Source organism: Bos indicus, chromosome 7 (genome assembly GCF_029378745.1).
Source record: "Bos indicus isolate NIAB-ARS_2022 breed Sahiwal x Tharparkar chromosome 7, NIAB-ARS_B.indTharparkar_mat_pri_1.0, whole genome shotgun sequence".
Taxonomy (NCBI): Eukaryota; Metazoa; Chordata; class Mammalia; order Artiodactyla; family Bovidae; genus Bos; species Bos indicus.
This window is the reverse complement of record NC_091766.1, coordinates 5,627,540-5,647,887: the sequence shown is the minus strand read 5'-3', so window position 1 is coordinate 5,647,887 and position 20,348 is coordinate 5,627,540. Positions and strand designations below refer to the sequence as shown.

Genomic DNA, 20,348 nt, shown 5'->3' with positions numbered 1-20,348 from the left:
GGCGCTAGTGGTAAAGAACCTGCTTGCCAATGCTGGAGACCTAAGAGAGGCGCAGGAAATGTAAGAGACGTGGGTTCGTTCCCTGGGTCCGATGCCTGGGTCGGGAAGATCCCCTGGAGGACAGCACAGCAACTCAGTCCAGTATTCTTGCCTGGACTATCCCATGGACAGAGGAGCCTGGCAGGCTACAGTCTGTAGTGTTGCAAAGAGTTGGACACAACTGAAGCGACTTAGCAGCAGCAGCAGGGGTAAAAAAAGAACACTGCTCACTGAAAACAGCTTGGGTCAGTGCTAGGGAAAGGGTCCCTCCACTGGAGGAGTACTGGCACCATCTCAAGAAAAAGGTGGGTCTCTAGAGCCGTTAGGACTTGGGGATTGCTGACTGAAGACCCAGAAGAGTGTCTCCAGTAGCCACGGGAGGAGTTAGAAGAGATTGTTATGTGGCATATGGGATCTTAAGTTGCTCCACCAGGGATGAACCCTGTGGAAGCACAGAATCTTAATAACCACTGGACCACCAGGGAAGTCCCATGTGTACTACTGGTATTTAGCCAGGGCTCAGTAAACTTGGAAAGATGGGGGGAAGAGGAGAGAGAAGAAGGTGGAAGAAGTCGGGAGGAGGGAAGGCCACAGGATGGGAGGAGAAAGGGAAGAGGAGTGGGTGGAGGAGGAGAAGGTGCACAACGCGGGAAGTGGAGGAAGGCTAAGGGAGGGGGCAGAAAACTTGAAGAAGGGAAGGAGAATGGGGGAGGGGGGTGGGGGGGAATCAGGGCAAGATGGAGAAGAGGGAGAAGTTTAAGGAAGACTGAAAGGGGAGGAAGGGCAGCAAGCTCTCTGCCCACATTTGTGAAAGAATGAATCTCAACTCCAGCTAGTGCGACAGTGTCAAGCCTCAGTTTCTTTACCTGTAAAATGGGGTGATCACAATAGCGCTATCTGGAAGGAAAAGAGTAGCTGCTATAGTTTCTGGGCATTCCTGATCCCTAGCTGAGAAAGTCGGGGACCAGTGGCTGGCTCTGGGCCTGTGCTCCGGATCTGCCTCCTCGTCCCCATTTCACCCACCCTAGGCAGCCCGCAGGGCCCAATGGCAGCATGTGTGGGGGAGTGCCTGCCCAGTCCTGTCCTCTAAATGGTGCTGGAAGCAGACGCTGGCTGCCTCCCAAGGAGAGAGCTGAGAAGGTCGGCCAAGCAGGAAAGAAACAAGCAGGGGTGGGATAGGCAGGGGGGCAGAGGTAGGGGGAGCTTGGAGAGAGGGTTCCAAGGGAGAAGCCCACATGGGCACAATGCAATCACAGCAGGCCCCATGAGACGGCAGAACCAGAAGCCCCAAGGGGAGGTCCTCTGTCTTGGCCTCACTGTCGGTGTCCGCCTCCTGCCTGAGCTTCTGGGAGCCCACGACCGAGCAGCCAAAGCCTGAGGATCCGTGAGCGGCTCCAGGTCAGCCAGGGAACAAGGTGGTGAGCGGTGAGGACAGCACTAGCCCTCACCTGATCAGCTGGAGGGCTTCAGGGTCTCTAGGTGAGCATTTAGGGTTAGGGTTGCAAATAAAGGACTCTGTGGAGCTTCCTGTGGAAGGATGGGGACCTGGTGTGTGGATTTTTTCATCCTCCCTGGGCAGCTGGGGTGTTATTGAGACTAAACTCACAAGATTTGGAGATTCGGATTTGGGATTAGTCGGGTCCCTGGAATATACCTTTAAGACTGAGACGGGGGTTGGATTCCCTCACAGGTCAGTCTCAGTCGGTGAAGAATCTTTCTGCAGTGCAGGAGGCCTGGGTTCCATTCCTAGGTCGAGAAGATCCCCTGGAGAAGGAAATGGCAACCCACTCCAGTGTTCTTGCCTGGAGAATCCCATGGACAGAGGAGCTTGGTAGGCTACAGTCCATGGGGTCGCAAAGAGTCGGACACGACTGAGCGACTAAACCACCACCCAGGGGTTGGATATTCTGGGGCCCCTAGGCTGTGAGTTTAGGGCTCCTCAGGTTCCTGGAACGTGTGTTTAAAACCGAAGAGGCGTTAGGGATTGGATTTAGAACAAGCTGGGCCAAAACCCAGTACAGGTAGGCCCTGAGTATAAACTGGGACTTTTTAGTCCCCGGGCGGTTAGAATTCAGTTTGCCATCTAAGGCTTGGGCCGGGAGCGCCGGGGAGCCACGCCTCTTGGCTGAGTGACGCACAGTTTTCTAATTACCAGGCTGGGAGGGGAGCTGGGAGCCTAGCGAAATTTGGTCTTGGAGACAACAGCCGTCCTTGCCAGGGCGTTCTAGCCCCCGGGTCTCGTTGGCAGTGGTCTCTCTGGCCAGAAACCCCTCTCTATGGTCCTGGTCTCCGGTACGGGGTGGGCCTCGGCTGTGCCGCAGGGGTCTCTAAGTCAGGTCCGAAGAGAGCTTGTCTGGGAGGGCAGGTGGGGCGGGGCCTAGGGTGCTAGGTGGGCCCGGGGGGTGGTGACTGCCAAAGCCTGAGGGCGGGGTCGGTAGCCGGGGTGGAACTCAAGCCTGGGAACACCGGCTAAGCCCAGGATCGGGGGCGGGGCTTGAGCCCAAGGGCGGGGCCTGATTCAGAGTGGGGCGGGGCCATGGGACTAACCTAGGGGCCGAACCTGGTCTAGAGCGGGCGGGGCTCTGGAACAGTGCCTGGCGCTTACGGGCTGGGCCAGAGGCCCAACCTGGGGGCGGGGCCAAGTGAGTGGCGGAGGCAGGTGGAGGCGGGACCTAGGGGAAAGCCCGGGACCAGGGTGGTGGGGCCAAGGTGGAGCTTAGGCTTGTGGGTAAGTCGTTAAGGTGGAGCTTGGATTCTGGGTACCGCCGCTCAAACGAGGCATAGGGCGGGGCTCGCCAGTGACTGACGGAACAGAGACTGTGTCGGGGGCGTGGATATACACTAATGATTGGCAGAAAAGCCTGGGCCGGGCTTGAAGCAGGGAGGTCTGGGACGGGGCGGAGCCTGTCCGAGACACGTCCAATCCCAGACATCGGGGTGGGGCCTGGCTCAAAGCGGGAGCCGAGCTCGACCTGGGGGCGGGGTTGGGTCGGTCTTGAGGCGGGGCCCGGGCTGCCCGCGGCCTCAGAGCTCTCCGCCTCCCCAGGATGCGAGCTCCGGGTGCAGGTTCGGCTTCCGTGGCCTCTCTGGTGCTGTTATGGTTGCTCGGACTGCCGTGGACCTGGAGCACAGCGGCGGCGCTCGGCGTGTACGTGGGCGGCGGCGGCTGGCGTTTCCTGCGCATCGTCTGCAAAACCGCAAGGCGGGACCTCTTGTGAGTGCAGTCTGGGCCTGATCCAGGGGCTGGGGTCGGGGGCGGGCTGAGTGTCCATGGGGGGCGAAGAGAGGGGGTCTGCAAGGGCGGCGTGAAGACTTAGGGGAGAGAGAGAGGTTTTGGAGCCTCGGAGGCGGGGTTTGGGTGAGGGCGGGGCTAGGGCGGTGCTGGGACGGAAAATAGTGGACTGGGGACTCTGAGGGCACCTGCAGGGGACAACTTGAGGGTCTTTGGAGGGAGATGAGTAGGTTTCAATGCCCTTGAGACTGAGTGGGTGACTTCAGGGAGCTGGACGACAGCTTGGGGGTATTAGGAGTGCGAGTAGGACTTCCAGAGAGCTGAGACTGATGGAGGGGAAGCTGTGCGTTTTAGGGGGGCGAGGGTCTCTATGCGGCTTTGGTGACTGGAGGACTGGGGACTCTTCAGGGACTCTGGTAGGTTCCTAGGGGGCTGTCAGGGGAACTTTCTCGGGAAAGATGAAAGGGCTTCCTGGGGAATGTGTAAAGGGTTTTTAGGGTCTTTGGAGGGTGTTTGTCTCTTTAGGGCCATTTACAGGTTTCTCTGTAGTTAGAATGCTGTTTGAGAGTTTGAGATCTGTGCGTGATTTTGGGGGTTGTTCAAGGCCTGCCGAGAGGTTGCTTAGAGGTCTCTGGTGACTGACTATCTCTAGGGAGAGTTCGCAGGCATCCTTGGAAGGTCTCTGGGCTGTCTCTGAGGGCCTTGCTCAGAGAAGCTGTTGGGAGTCCTTCTGGGGTGACATAAATGTTTCTGGGCATTCCACCGGAGCAAGTCTTAGGAACAGCCTCGATGTGGAAGTCCGTGAACACTTGCTATGGGTCTGCCAGTCTTGGTGCCCATGAGAAGATGGGAGGACTAACCCACTGTAAAGATAAACTGAGTTTCTGTGAGCAACAGGGGTAGTGTGGAGTTGGGAAAAGTTCCTCTGCTAACTGACTGGTTCTGAACCTTTTAGAACCCACCCTTTCCTTTCTATACCCTGGTCCCTGCCCCTGGTTTTCTGACATGCAGCTCAGACTGTGCTCTCTGCTCACACATTTCCCACGACCTCTACCTGCTGCAGTAGAAAAGACTCAGTCCCCAGCTGTGTCCTTGGGGTTCTGCCATTCTGTTGCCTGCCCACTTGCCACTCCCCACGTCTCCATAGGGCCCCCAGATCAACTTGCCTTGTCAGGCTCAGGCTGCTTCCTCTGCCTGGAACATGTATGTGTGCGTGCTCTGTTGCTCGGTGGTGTCTGACTCTTTTCGACCCCCTGGGCTGTGGCCCACCAGGCTCCTCTGTCCATGGGAGTCTCCAGGCAAGAATACTGGAGTGGGTTGCCATTTCCTTCTCCAGGGAATCTTCCTGACCCAGGGATCAAGCCTGAGTCTCCTGTGTCTGGAGGATTCTTTAGCACTGAGCCACCTGGGAAGCCCATGGGCCCTCTTTTTTTTTTCCCACCTGCTGATGCGTTATGATGTTGCCTCCCTCAGATGAACCTTTGCTGAATTTTCCTGGGCAGCACTCTCCCATGACTCCTTGTTGCTCTAAGAATCTAGACCACATGAGCTTTCTGACCTTGTCCCCAACCTCCTGTCCTTTTCTTTGTCGCTCTTCCCACTGTACTGGCCTCTATGCCATTCCTAAACACGCTCCTATTTCTTCAAGCCCCAAGGCCTTTGCACTTGCTGTTCCCTTTGCCCAGATCACGGTTCCCTTGCTCTTTAGTTTCATCATGGGTTAAATGTCACCTCCTCAGACAGCCCTCCCTGACCCTGTGTCTCTGTAGACCCTCCTACGTTCTTGTTTTCTAGAATAGCAAAGATTGCCGCAGGGCTCCCTCTGTGTGAGGCACCCTGGGAATCATGACTTCTTCAAGTCCTCCCAGCCACCCTGGGAGGTCTGTACTGTCTTGTCCCATCTTACAGATGAGCAGATTGAGGCACAGCATGGTTTGGTCACTTGCCCAAGGTCACACAGCTGGCCGATACCAGGGGCAAGATTTGAACCCCGACAGTGTGGCTCCAGAACTTGACTTGTAACCACGAGCAGCATCAGTCACTTATAATTATCTTGTGTGTCTGCTTTCTTGCCTTTTAATTTTGGGGTCTCTTTTCCCCCTCGGACTAAACTGTGGGCCTGGTGGGGGCGGGTGGCACAGACTGTGCCACTGTGGCCCTGGCCTCTTCCCATCAGGGTGGCACCCAGGAAGTGCACAGGATATATTTTTTGGCTGATGGACCTTTCCCTGCCTCCTTCCTTGGACTTGCCTAGGCCCCAGCTCTGCTCCATGGGGCAGGGGCTATCCATGCCCAGGCCTTTCTTCCCTGGCACAGGGTAGGAGCTGAGTCCACTCTGAATCCCCGACACAGAGCTTGGCAAACTTTCTGTAAGGAGGCAGCCTGGAAGATGGCCTCACCTTCTGGTCTTCATACCTTTGTATGATCCCTTTGCTTTGAGTGTGGGCTGGACCTAGTGATTCACTTCTTTTTTTTTTTGTTCACAAATGTTTATTACCAAATTGCTGAAAGCTTGTAAGAGAAAAGATAAGAGGATTTCCTTAAACCTGGAAAAACAAAACATAAAAGAACCAGCAATATTTTAAACAAAAAATCATAAAAAATTATAATCTTCATCAGTTCATTCAGTCCTATGCGATTAGTTTTTGATCTTCATCTTTTGTTAGCAGTTTTACGAATCTAGTTTTTCTTTAGAGTTCTATAAATCCTTACCCAGTAGATGTTATGATCTGAAAATTACCGTAAACTTGTATCCTAGAGTACTTGTCAGAATCCTTTTTAGAAATTTCTCTGAAGAAGGAACACTCTTGTAGTAACTCTTTAGGAAAAGCCTCAGAGTAAAGCAGTAACTGTCTGTAAATGTCAAAAGACTTAAAATGCCATGGCTAAAGATCTGATTAGAGTTCAATACAGTGTAGTTGACAGGGAAATTTGGTTATTTCTATGATACATAGCACTGTAAGACAATGACTGGAATTATGACTGATAATATTATCTATTATATTATTATTATAAATAGAATATCATTATATGTATTATAATGTTTTATCTCAACATTACCAGATACTAACGTATGTTATATTTCTAGGAACATCATATAATTTTAAAAATACTTACATACCTATATAAATACAATATAAAGAAAACTTAGTATTTTTACTTCTTAATGCTTCTTCACATGTAATTTAACATATCAAATAAGTCTAATTAGTTTAACATCTATATTTTTATGAGAAGAGAGAACAAATCTTTTGTAATATGCTGCTGCTGCTGCTGCTAAGTCGCTTCAGTCGTGTCCGACTCTGTGCGACCCCATAGACAGCAGCCCACCAGGTTCCCCGTCCCTGGGATTCTCCAGGCAAGAACACTGGAGTGGGTTGCCATTTCCTTCTCCAATACATGAAAGTGAAAAGTGAAAGTGAAGTCGCTCAGTCGTGTCCAACTCTTAGCTACCCCATGGACTGCGTGCAGCCTACAGGCTCCTCCATCCATGGGATTTTCCAGGCAAGAGTACTGGAGTGGGGTGCCATTGCCTTCTCCTTGTAATATGCTAGGGGCCCTCTAAAAAAATCCCAAAGTTAGTTTGAAGTCAAAAAGACTTCTTTGAGAATTTCATTTTGGGGAAGTTGGTAAAAAAATATTAAAAGGTTTAAAAACACTTGGTCACAGAGGGTCATAGGACACTGTGAAACAATACTTATGTATTTAACCAAAGTGGCAAAGACTTTACAGGCAAATATAGATTGCATGGCTAGTGATTCACTTCTGATGAACAGAATATAGCAGAAGCAATAGGATATTATTTCTGAGATTAGGTCATCAAAGACTGTGGCTTCCACCTGGGGTGCTCCTTCGTGGGTCCCTTACATGGCAGTCAGTAAGACAGCTCTCTGGAGAGTGAACTTGGAAGTGAATTCTTCCCCAGTGAAACCTTGAGATGACCACAGGCCCAGCCAACACCTTGATTTACAAGAGAGCCAGAGCCAGACCACCCAGCTAAGATGCTTCTGAGTTCCTGAAACTGTGAGATGATGAGTGTTTGTTATTTCCAGTTGGTAACTTTGGGTGTAATTTGTTACACAGCCATAGCTAACTAGTGCAGCTTGTCATAATACCCACCTCCCACACCACACCAGTGTTCCAGTGTTCTCACAGCCTTGTAAGGAAGGAATGCTTACTAATCCCATTTGATTGTTGATGAACCAAAGCACAAATAGGGCAGGTCATTTGCCTAAAAATGCATAGCCAGGGAGGAGCAGGGCTCTAGAGTCTGTTCTTTGCTGTGTTGTGCTGGAGTAGTGGTGGAGGCTGGCTGCCTTTAGATCTGACGTTCAAAAATATTTCAGCACCCTGCCCCAGTTCTTCCAGCTCTCCTCTGTTTTCATCATGAAATCTGATCACATTCATCCTTGTTTATTTCTTCCTGCCCTGGTGCCCTGGAGCTCAGGGTGGAAAACAGGAGGGGGCAAAAGGAACAGAGGGACAAGAAGAAGTCTCAGGAAGGGTCCAAAGGCAGACAGTGGCCTCTTTGTCCCCAGAGTGGGGGTGGCTTGTGCTGCTGCCAGGCAGGGCGGCCCAGGCATGTGGCTGGAGCCCAGCGCTGAAGTTCACTGCCCATCCGTGGGTGTGCTCCAGAGAGGGCTGCGGATGTTCGGGTAACGTGAGCACGAGCCCCTGTGGCCTCAGTTCACATTTCTTCGCTGTGTTGTCTGTGGACAGGAAGCATCCTTGTGGGGGCTGTTTCCTATGGTTCCGACCCTTAGTGCTAACCCTCTCCCCATGGCTGTAACACTAGTATCCCTTCATGGGGTTTTTGGGGTACCCTATTGAATTCATCCATGGGAAGCTCTTAGAGGAGAGCTGGGCACAAAGTAGATGCTCAGACTTGTTGGTACTGATTGCCTTCAGGCAGCAGTGGGTACCTCAGGGGTTAGGAGCTTGGTGGCTGGAGCCAGAGTAGCTAGCCCATGAAATATCACCCTCTGGGTCTCCGTTCCTTCGTCTGTAAGAGTACACTTTGTACAGCACCTCTCCTTCAAGAAAACGTGAGTTGAGCACCTGCTGTGTGCAGCACGGGCACTCGGCCTGCCACATGGTACACTTGAATGTTGCCCTCAAGCTTCGGGGCAAGCTTGAGCAGGAGCAGAGGGACCGTGCCAGGGAGCCTGGGTCTGGGTTGTTCTGTCCTCTACTTGTTGTGTGACCTTGGGTATGTTAATTCACCTCCCTGAGCCCCCACCTCATCCACCATCTGACATGGGGATTTTAGAACCCTACTTTGAAGGGTGGCTGTAAGGTCAGCTCAATAAACATTGAAGACGCTCATCGGAGCAACTCTATTTATTAGTTGAATGGTCAAGATATCAGGATTTGACCGGGGAGTTGAGTGTATAAACAGCTAACTTTTGGCATTTTACATTTTCAGTTATTTTTTTGTAGCAATTAATACATAACAGGTACAAAATTCAGATGTTAGAGAGAGGTTTGCAGTGAATGTTGCCCTCTCTGGACTGCCTGCAGCTCTGCAGTTCCCCTCCTCAGAGGTGTCTTATGTCTCTTTGCCAAAATATAATTATATAGGGGCTTCCCTGGTGGTCAAGTGGCTAAGACTCCATGCTCCCAATGCAGGGGGCCTGGATTTGATCCGTGGTCAGGGAACTAGATCCTACATGCTTCAACTAAGAGTTCATAGGCCACAACTGAAGAACCTGCTTGCTGCAAACAAAATCTGGCGCAGCCAAATAAATACATACATATTTTGAAAAAGAAATATATGCAGACCTTTTGTTCTTTTTTAAAAATACTTGGCCATACCCCTCGACTTGTGGGACCTTTGTTCCTCAACCCAGGGTCAAACCCATGCCCCCTGCCTTGGAACGCAGAGTCTTAATCACTGAACTGCTGGGGAAGTCTCAGACCTCTTGTTCTTGGTGCTTACGAGTGGCCACACATTCATCATCATTTTCTTCACCTCATGCTTTCTTTCTTCTCTCCACTTACACTTGAAATTTTTACGTTTATTAAAGTCATGCAAGGTTCAAGATGAAAGATTCTAAGCCGTCTACCTCAAGTGGCAGCTGCCCGCTCAACCTTGACCCACATTTTCTCTTCCCTATCAGGAGTGATTTTACCTCTTGTTTGAATCTCCAAATGGCTTGCTGCTGCTGCTAAGTTGCTTCAGTCGTGTCCGACTCTGTGCGACCCCATAGATGGAAGCCCACCAGGCTCCGCCGTCCCTGGGATTCTCCAGGCAAGAATACTGGAGTGGGTTGCCACTTCCTTCTCCAGTGCATGAAAGAGAAAAGTGAAAGTGAAGCCGCTCAGTCGTGTCCAACTCTTAGCGACCCCATGGACTACAGCCTACCAGGCTCCTCTGTCCATGGATTTTCCAGGCAAGAGTACTGGAGTGGGGTGCCATTGCCTTCTCTGCCAAATGGCTTATGTGACAGTATGTGCATTTTTTCACTTTGAGAGCTCGTCTGTCCTCTCCCTCTATGGAAGATGAGGATTCAGCATCCCTTTATCCCCCGTCCTCATTTTCTTTCTGTTCCTGTGCATGTTGTACGCATATCCACCCCCCGTACATACCCAGACACACATGTTTTTCCATTCCTTCATTGTCCCAGTATTATCACAGTAGATTCTCATCATCTGTTCTACAGAATTGCTGCACACATTGAATTAGCAAATACTGAACCATTGTTCCTAGGGAAAATACAGGGTTAGGTTCCTGAGAGCCTCTGATCATGACATTTCCATCAACCAATCAGTATGTAATCTTGTTTTATGCATGTTCTATTTAAAGACACCTCCTATATATTATTTATTACAACTTAACTCACTGCCAACAACATTATAACTCATGCCTGAATAAAACTTTTCTAATATGCACGTCTTCTCCAAAAGGCACATCACAGCCTTCTTGTGCTTAGGAACCCTAGACATCATTTCAGCATTATGCGTAGGACCCATTTTAAACAGAAAAATCACCAACAAAAAGCAAAAAGCTTACAAAAACTGTGGTGTATGTGGTGTTTCAGTTCAGTTCAGTCGCTCAGTCGTGTCCAACTCTTTGCGACCCCGTGAACCACCATACGCCAGGCCTCCCTGTCCATCACCAACTGCCAGAGTCCACCCAAACTCATATCCATAGGGTTGGTGATGCCATCCAACCATCTCATCCTCTGTCGTCCCCTTCTCCTCCTGCCCTCAATCTTCCCCAGCATCAGGGTCTTTTCAAATGAGTCAGCTCTTTGCATCAGGTGGCCAAAGTATTGGGAGTTTCAGCTTCAACATCAGTCCCTCCATTGAACACCCAGCACTGATCTCCTTTAGGATGGACTGGTTGGATCTCCTTGCAGTCCAAGGGACTCTCAAGAGTCTTCTCCAACACCACAGTTCAAAAGCATCAGTTCTTATGCACTCAGCTTTCTTTATAGTCCAACTCTCACATCCATACATGACTACTGGAAAAACCATAGCCTTGACTAGATGGACTTTTGTTGGCAAAGTAATGTCTCTGCTTTTTAATATGCTTTCTAGGTTGGTCATAACTTTCCTTCCAAGGAGTAAGCGTCTTTTAATTTCATGGCTGCAGTCACCATATGCAGTGATTTTGGAGCCCAGAAAAATAAAGTCAGCCACTGTTTCCACTGTTTCCCCATCTATTTGCCATGAAGTGATGGGACCAGATGCCATGATCTTCGTTTTCTGAATGTTGGGCTTTAAGCCAACTTTTTCACTCTTCTCTTGCACTCTCATCAAGAGGCTTTTTAGTTCCTCTTCACTTTCTGCCATAAGGGTGGTGTCATCTGCGTATCTGAGGTTATTGATATTTCTCCCGGCAATCTTGATTTCAGCTTGGGCTTCCTCCAGCCCAGCGTTTCTCATGATGTACTCTGCATACAAGTTAAATTAGTAGACTGCCAAAAGGATGTTTGTTTTTAATATAAGCTAAACAATTTTATGTATTTTCTCTGGAGTTATTGATTGCCTTTGTATTTGTTAGTTTTCTATGTATCTATCTCTACTTCGGGCTCAAACTCCACACATTTGTCTCTCTCTCTTCTTATGTTTATAGTATCAGATGGGCTTTCAATTTCACCTTTTTGGAGAAATCTCTGTTCTAGCCTTCAATCTGTCCAAACTGTGCAAATTTCCCTTTCCACCTGGGGTGTAACCATCACCCCAGCCTTGCGCCTAGCCATCTTCCTGAGGATTAGCATCACTTTGTCTTGGGCTGGATGCCCTGTTTTCTGAGTTCCTGGTAGTCCTCCTCTTTGGTTTACTCTCTTAATTAGTGGGAGCACATCTTTATTAGTTTTGGGAGAAATGATGCATGGGAATTTAAGTTTTTGAGACCCTCCATATATGAACATATCTTTATTTCCACCCTCACACTTGATTGATGGTCTGGGTATAGGCTTCTAGTTTGGATATTATTTTCCTTCAAAATTGAAGGCATTTCTTATTTTCTTCTCATATCATGGTTATTACTGAGAAGTCTAAAACCCTCTGGTTCCTGATCCTTCGTAGTGGCCTGTTTTTTTGTTTTGCTTTCTGGAAGCTTGTGGGATCTTTTCAAAATAGTGGGCTATTTCCATCCATCATACAATCTGTTGGTGGGGTTTCAGGTCAAGGAAGTTTTTTTAATCTTGTGATTGGTGATTTCCTCACCTTTCCTTCCTTTGTTCTTCTTGGAACTCCTGTTATTGAGTTACTGGAACAATGTCTAGCTTGATACCTATTTGTTGAATATGATTTTGGATCTTCTGGACTGATGCTATAATTTTCTTATCTTTTCTCTTTTATTTTCCATCTCTGTCTTTTTATTCTACTTTCTATGATATTTCTTCAAATTACTTATAACCCTTCTATTAATGTTTAATTTATGCTCTCACATTTAAAATTTTTATTATGTTATCATTTGTTAAAATTAATAAACTTTTTATTGATTTTTTAATTATGTTTTTTCTTTTTTACAAAGACTTCATTTTTTATTGTCAGTTATAGGTTTACAGAAATTGAGCAGAAAGTATTATATACTCCCTCCCTATCCCCTGCAGTTTTCTGTATTTTTAAGACCTTGTATTACTATAGTACACTTGTCACAATTGATAAGTCATTATTGATACATTACTGTTCAGTTCAGTTCAGTCGCTCAGTTGTATCCGACTCTTTGCGACCCCATGAATCACAGCATGCCAGGCCTCCCTGTCCATCACCATCTCCCCGAGTTCACTCAAACTCACGTCCATCGAGTCGGTGATGCCATCCAGCCATCTCATCCTCTGTGGTCCCCTTCTCCTCTTGCCCCCAATCCCTTCCAGCATCAGAGTCTTTTCCAATGAGTCACCTCTTCGCATGAGGTGGCCAAAGTACTGGAGTTTCAGCTTTAGCATTAGTCCTTCCAAAGAACACCCAGAGCTGATCTCCTTTAGAATGGACTGGTTGGATCTCCTTGCAGTCCAAGGGACTCTCAAGAGTCTTCTCCAACACCACAGTTCAAAAGCATCAATTCTTCAGCGCTCAGCTTTCTTCACAGTCCAACTGTTGCATCCATACATGACCACAGGAAAAACCATAGCCTTGACTAGACGGACCTTTGTTGGCAAAGTAATGTCTCTGCTTTTCAATATGCTATCTAGGTTGGTCATAACTTTTCTTCCAAGGAGTAAGCGTCTTTTAATTTCATGGCTGCAATCACCATCTGCAGTGATTTTGGAGCTCAAAAAAAATAAAGTCTGACACTGTTTCCACTATTTCCCCATCTATTTGCCATGAAGTGATGGGACCAGATGCCATGATCTTAGTTTTCTGAATGTTGAGCTTTAAGTCAACTTTTTCACTTTCCTCTTTCACTTTCATCAAGAGGCTTTTTAGTTCCTCTTCACTTTCTGCCATAAGGGTGGTGTCATCTGCATATCTGAGGTTATTGATATTTCTCCTGGCAATCTTGATTCCAGCTTGTGTTTCTTCCAGTCCAGTGTTTCTCATGATGTACTCTGCATATAAGTTAAATAAGCAGGGTGACAGTATACAGCCTTGATGTACTCCTTTTCCTATTTGGAACCAGTCTGTTGTTCCATGTCCAGTTCTAACTGTTGCTTCCTGACCTGCATATAGGTTTCTCAAGAGGCAGGTCAGGTGATCTGGTATTCCCATCTCTTTCAGAATTTTCCACAGTTTATTGTGATCCACACAGTCAAAGGCTTTGGCAAAGTCAATAAAGCAGAAATAGATATTTTTCTGGAACTCTCTTGCTTTTTCGATGATCCAGCATATGTTGGCAATTTGATCTCTGGTTCCTCTGCCTTTTCTAAAACCAGCTTGAACATCTGGAAGTTCACGGTTCGCGTATTGCTGAAGACTAAATCCATATTTTTCACTAGGGTCATGTTGTATGTTGTATATTCTATGGTGCCCTCACATTTAAATTTTCCAAGATCTCTTTTTTTCTTCATTCCCTGAAAGCTTTTTTTAATAGCATTCTATTCTTATTTCATGGATGCAGTAAATCTTCTTACATCTTTAGGAATATTAATGACTTTATTAGTTTTCTTTTCCTCTTTGCACAATCTTTTTTTCCTCAGAGATTTTCTTCTTTGTTTAGTGTAGTCTCCATCATCCCTGTTAGAGGAGCTCCCCAAGAGTCTGGTAGTCTTTGGTCATAATGTCAGTCAGAAGCTCTCAGCATGAGTGTGTGTAAGGGGCCTGGGGTCTTGTCAACTGAGCTTCATGATGAGGGCCACCTGGCTGGGTGGTGCTTTGGGGAAACCGCAGTGCAGTGTCTTCGGGTCTTTCCTCTGGGCCTGGTCACGTTTCCCCATAGGAAGCTCTTCTGGTCTTCTGCCTGGGGTAGAGACCCCACCAGCAGCGTCCCAGGAATGCAGAGGGGGAAGCGGGCTGGAAGCTCAGTATCTGGCAGGTGAATGTTAACACCCATTTGCAGGAAAGTGTCCCACCCAGAAACCATACCGTGGTTGGATGTTCAGCCTCCTCCTGGGTGGCAAAGGGGCCACTTTCTTTTAAAATTTTATTTATTATTTTTGGCTGTGCTGGGTCTTCCCTGCTGTGCAGGCTTTTCTCTAGTTGTAGCAAGTAGGGGCTACTCTCTAGCTGCAGTGTGCGGGCTTCTCGTTGCAGTGGCTCCTCTTGTTGCAGAGCACAGGCTCTAGGGCACGGGCTTCAGTAGTTGGAACACATGGGCCCAGTAGTTGTGGCTCCCGGGCTCTAGAGCACAAGCTCAGGAGTTGCAGCACAGGGACTTAGTTGTTCTGTGGCACACGGGAATCTTCCTGGACCAGGGATCGAACCCCTGTCTCCTGCACTGGCAGGCAGATTCTTTACCACTGAGCCACCAGGGAAGCCCTGATTGAGATACTTACGTATAATACTCTTGGTTTCAGATGGGCAACATAATGGTTTGCTATTTGCATAAAGGTTTCCCCTGCTATACAAAAATAGAGCATTCCTGTGAAACTGTTCATTAGCCAAAATGATGTAATGCAAAGAAGCAATTACCTTAGGATGCATCTTGCTAATGGATGCACAAAAGAAACTGAGGTAAAAGTCAGGTGCTCACAGAGTTCAAAGCTATAGTGGCTTGATACTGGGATGCCGAGTGTATTCAGTTCCAGCGTAAGGGGCTTGGCGGTGCCTGTCTTGCTCCTTTGGGTTCATGCTGCCCCTGTAACAGCTCCCTGTAAAACAAACACTGAAGGCTGTTTTCACATTTTGCCTTTTACCTTGAAAGTGAAAGTCCTCTTTGGATTTCTTTTGGTTAGCAAAAACAGGTACTCATTTAGGTCTTTCACATAAGTGAAGAGGCATTAAAGTGAATTTTTGAGAAGTAAAGTGCATTATGTATATTATGAAATGATTACATTATATATATTGTATCTTGTATATTATGAAATGATTAACCACAGTAAATCTAGTTAACACCTATTACTATACAAAGTGACAAAATTTTTTTTTCTTATGATAAAAATTTCTAAGATCTACTCTCTTCGCAACTTTCAAATATGCAGTGAGGTATTATTAACTATAGTTGTTATGTTGTATGTGGATCCTCATGACATTTATTTCACAGAGGGAGATTCTTAATTTAATTTTATTTTTTGGTCATGCCATGTGGTATGTGGGGTCTTAGTTCCCTGACCTGGAATGGAACCCACACCCGCTGCATTGGAAGCACAGAGTCTTAACCATTGAACCTCCAAGGAAGTCCCAGAAGGGGCTTCTTAAACAGATCTCTACCAATCCTGCAGCCCAGGATTCTGCTTTCTCCCATCTCCTAGAGCCCCCACCTCTTATCTGCTGTTTCCCAGCTTTTCAAAGTGAGGTGATTTGGTCTCTACGCCCATCTTACCAGTCCTTTGAGTACACACTTAAAAAAAAAAATCCCTTTAAGGACTTTCCTGGTGGTCCAGTGGTTAAGACCTCAAACTTCCACTGCAGCGGGCACGAGTTCAACCCCTGATCAGGGAACTAAGCGCCTCCATGCTGTGTGGAGCAGCCACAAATAAAACAAAAAACTTAAAAAAATAAACCCTTTACTAGCTGTTTGGGGGGATTCAGGGAGGTGTGATGATCAGTCAGTGTTGGGTGCTCAATCAGCTGCCTTTGCTAGGAGGTCAGCACTGACTTTTCCCATTTACCTTCAGGGTCCTTCCTCATTCCTCGCAGTGGGGGTGCCGTTCTCCTGTGCAGCTTTCTGTTGTAACTTCGAGCTGATGTTCATCTAATCCCTCACCTACTGCAGGGTGTTTGGATTCCTTCCTATCTTCTACTCAGAGCTTCCCAGGTGGCTCAGTAGTAAAGAATCCACCTGCCAATGCAGGAGCCGCAGGAGACCCAGGTTCCATCCTTGGGCCAGGGAGATCCTGTGGAACAAGGAATGGCTACGCATTCCGGTTCCTGTCAGGATAATCCCATGGACAGAGGCCCCTGGTGGGCTATAGTCCAGTGGGTCACAAAGAGTCGGACATGAACTGAGCACACATATCCATCTTCTGCTTGTTGGAAGCTGCAAATGAATAATGTGCTGTCATTTCCCCCATGTGACTTTAATGTGCCAAAATCAGTCCATGAGTTAGTGGAGTGATTCAGAGCCATGAGAGATATTCCTGACCCCGTGCTCTCTCTACCCAGTCTCTGCTTCACTCTCTTTTCTCCCCTGTGGGCCTTTGCTCTCTTTTAAATCTGCCAATCTCCTTTTTGCCTCCAGGTCTTTGCACTCATGGAGCCCTCCATCTGGAATGCTTTCCCTCAAGCTTAACCTATGGCTGATTTCTTCTTATCCTTCAGAGTTCAGTGCAAATGTTGCTTCTTCAGGCAAGGCTCCCCGGTCCCCGTGGGTGAAATCTGGTCCTGGTTGTGCCTCATCACATCATCTTGTTTGCTTTTTTCTTAGGAAACATATAAAACTGTAATGGTTTTTGTTTGCTTTCTCCTTGATTATTAACTGTAGACCCATGGTGGCAGGGGTCACACCGCCTTGGTCCCCTGTGTGTCCCCGTTCCTGTCATGATGTCCAGCATGTTGTCATCCTTCATGGAGGTGCGCTGCACATGTGGATCAACTCCTCTGGGGAGGCGTTCTCTGTGAGGAGGCTTCAGCTGCAAATAGTGGGAATCCCAATTAGAAGTGGCATCAGTAGTAAAGCACATTTATAGCCACATGCAGTGGGGTATTGGGACATTAGATGGCTTCAGATGGTTGATCAGTTTGTGTTCAGCATGTTCTGTTGACCCAGGTTCCTTCTGCCTTTCTGCTCTGGCATCCTTGCTGCAAAGGCGTGGTGTCTCCAGTTGATTACCCTCATGGTCTCAGATTGGCTGCTGTGGCTCCAGCCATCACATGCTGACAACTTCTTTGGACAGAAGAAAGGGAATACAGGATTACTGTGTCCCATGTTGCAGGGGGTGTGAAAGGAGCTATTGTGATGGCAGGGGGTCTGTGAGTTGGGCACTTATGGAGTCAGAGCCAGATTTCCAGAGCTTTAAACACTGAGCAGAAGAGTCTTATGTTCCCAGGGAATGGTTCTGAGTAGGGAAGCAGCACAGCCAGGCTGACCTGCAAAGAGGAGGATGGTGGCTTGGTGAGGAGGATTTGGGGCAGCCAGACAGGAAGTGCTCTTGTTCCCAGATAGTGGGAATGGAGACACACACCCCTCTCTCCCCTTGAGTGGGGCACAGGGGTGAGAACAGTAAGGAAGACAACCAAAGGCTAGAGATGAAGCAGTGTGTGTTAGTTTCCTGTGGCTCTCAGAACAAAGTAGCACAAACTGGGTGACTTATAACAACAGAAATTCATTTGTGGAGGCCTGCAGTCTGAGTCTTCCCAGGTGGCACAAGCAGTAAAGAACCCACCTGCCAATGTGGGAGACATAAGAGACGGGGATTCGATTTCTGGGATGGGAAGATCCCCTGGAGAAGGAAATAGCAAACCAATCCAGTATTCTTGCCTGGGAAATCCCACGGACGGGGGAGACTGGTGGGCTACAGTCCACGGGGTCACAGAGAGTCAGACACAACTGAAGCAACTTAGCACGCACCCACAAAGTCTGAAGTCAAGGTGTGGGTAGGGCCTTCTGGAAGCCCCAGGGAGAATCTGTTCCATGCCTCTCTCCTAGCCTCTAGTGGCTTCCAACAATCCTTGGCAGTTCCTTGGCTTGTGGTTGCATCACTCAGTCCAATCTCTGCCTCCGCCTTCACACGGCCTATTTCTCTGTGGTTGTGTCTCCTCTTCTGTCTCTTAGGACACCTGTCACTGGATTTAGCTGTGCTTAGTCGCTCAGTCATGTCTGACTCTTTGCAACTCCATGGACTATAGCTTGCCAGGCTCCTCTGTCCATGGGGATTCTCCAGGCAAAAATACTGGAGTGGGTTGCCACGCCCTCCTCCAGGAGATCTTCCCAACCCAGGGATTAAACCGAGGTCTCCTGTATTGCAGGTGGATTCTATACCATCTGAGCCACCAGAGAAACCCATTGGATTTAGGGCCTACCCTAAATCCAGGAGGATCTCATCTGAAGATCCTCAACTTCGTTACATCTGCAGAGACCCTTTTTCCACATAAGGGCTCATTCACAAGTTTGGAGGGTCAGGACTTGCATGTGTCTTTGGGGGGCCACCATTCACCACCACCCCCCCCCCCCACATGCAGGGTGGGGCCTGGCCCAGGGTGGAGGTGGGAGACTCGGAGGAGAGGACTGCACTGTTCCAGGTGTGTGATGTGGGGCCTTGGCCGTGCTGGTGAGATTGTCAGGCTCCAGCTAGTCTTCAACGGAGAAAGTAATTTGTTGTACCCAGCCTTGAGGACCTCCTGAGCACCACACCCCATCTGGGCTTCGGGATGCCGGGGTCACTGTGACGTGCTGTGAACACATCAGGCACTTTTTGTGTCCTCCAGAGCCCACAGCATAGAGAAGGACACTTGAGAAGGAATTAAGGAAATAATTTAAACATCAGAAAGTGACAGGAAGGGGACTTCTCTGGTGGCTCAGTGGTGGAAGAGCCAAGCTGCCAGTGCAGGAGACACAGGTTCAGTCCCTGAACTGGGAAGATCCCACGTGCTGTGGAGTGACTAAGCCCGTGCACCACAACGACTGAGCCTGTGCTCCAGAGCCCACGAGCAGCGGCTACTGAGCCCACCCGCTGCAACTGCTGAAGCCCTGCCCCTACAGCCTGTGTCTACAAGAGAAGCCACCGCAACGAGAAGCCTGTGCACCGCCACTGGAGTAGCCCCTGCTCACCACGGCCAGAGAAAAGCCCGAGCAGCAGTGAAGACCCAGCACAGCCCAAAATAAAAATAAACAGATAAAATTTATTTTTTTAAAAAGAGAGCAAGTGACATGAAGACTACAGCATGAAGGGGGTGTCAGGGTTCATGCTTGACTACTTCAGCCAGGGCGGTTGGTATGGGGCACCCTGCACAGGTGGTCAAAGAAGAAGGGACCAAGCTTGCAAAGCCGAAGAAGGAAGACCTGCTCCAGGCAGAGGGAACACCAGGTGCAAAGTCTGGAGGCAGGACTGGGCCGAGTAATGATAAATCCCTCTTACTCAGTCCTTTTACTTGGTCGGGCACTTAATACACTTGACAGGTATTAGGCCAAGAATCCTATTGTTTCCCCATGTACAGAGGCATTGCCACTCTGGGCCTTGCTTCCTGTTTGTAAATGGGACGATGGCAGTACCTATACTTTGCTGAGCTGAAGAATACTTTAGAGGTTGTGATGTTTAGCCTTCTGATTCAAAGTAGGGAAACTGAGGCCCAGAGAGGGCAGGATCTGCCCAGGTGCCACAGTGGGTAGGTGGTACCAAAGCTGTCAACTCCAGGCCACTTCTTCTTTCCTCTGGGTTCTGCTGGAGCTCAGAGCTCTGGGACAGACACTTGAGGAATCAGTGTTTGCACAAGGCTCTCAAGTGATGTCTTGCCCCATCTCCTAGACTCCTTGGGGATTTTCTGTGCTGGCCCCCACTCTTGGAACTTGTTTGTTCCTCTTTCTTCCTTGCAGTGATAGTGAAGTTGCTCAGTTGTGTCTGACTCTTTGCAACCCCGTGAACTATAGCCTACCAGGCTCCTCCATGGGATTCTCCAGGCAAGAATACTGGAGTGGGTTGCTATTTCCTTCTCCAGGGGATCTTCCTGACCCAGGGATCGAACCCAGGTCTCCCGCATTGTGGGCAGACGCTTTACCCTCTGAGCCACCAGGGAAGTCCAATGCTGGGCTGGAGGAAGCACAAGCTGGAATCAAGATTACCAGGAGAAATATCAATAACCTCAGGTATGCAGATGACACCACCCTTATGGCAGAAAGTGAAGAAGAACTAAAGAGCCTCTTGATGAAAGTGAAAGAGGAGAGTGAGAAAGTTGGCTTAAAGCTCAACATTCAGAAAACGAAGATCATGGCATCTGGTCCCATCACTTCATGGCAAATAGATGGGGAAACAGTGGCTGACTTTATTTTGGGGGCTCCAAAATCACTGCAGATGGTGACTGCAGCCATGAAATTAAATGACGCTTACTCCTTTGAAGGAAAGTTATGACCAACCTACATAGCATATTAAAA

The 20,348-nt window shown here is 48.4% G+C and overlaps 1 protein-coding gene across 2 annotated transcripts in view; it reads left to right on the top strand.

The window, feature by feature from the left end:
• The first annotated feature begins 1,213 nt into the window (after positions 1 to 1,213).
• The window catches only part of SLC27A1 (solute carrier family 27 member 1), a 39,322-nt gene continuing 20,187 nt past the window's right edge, over positions 1,214 to 20,348 (top strand). Inside the window, exons 1-2 of one of the 2 annotated variants that reach the window (XM_019963873.2) lie at positions 1,214 to 1,437; positions 3,086 to 3,253. In XM_019963873.2, the coding sequence (XP_019819432.1) occupies positions 3,087 to 3,253 (167 nt within the window). In that variant the 5' untranslated portion in view covers positions 1,214 to 1,437; position 3,086. Of the gene's footprint in view, positions 1,519 to 3,085; positions 3,254 to 20,348 lie in introns of both variants that reach the window. The other variant, XM_019963872.2, reaches the window with a different exon arrangement.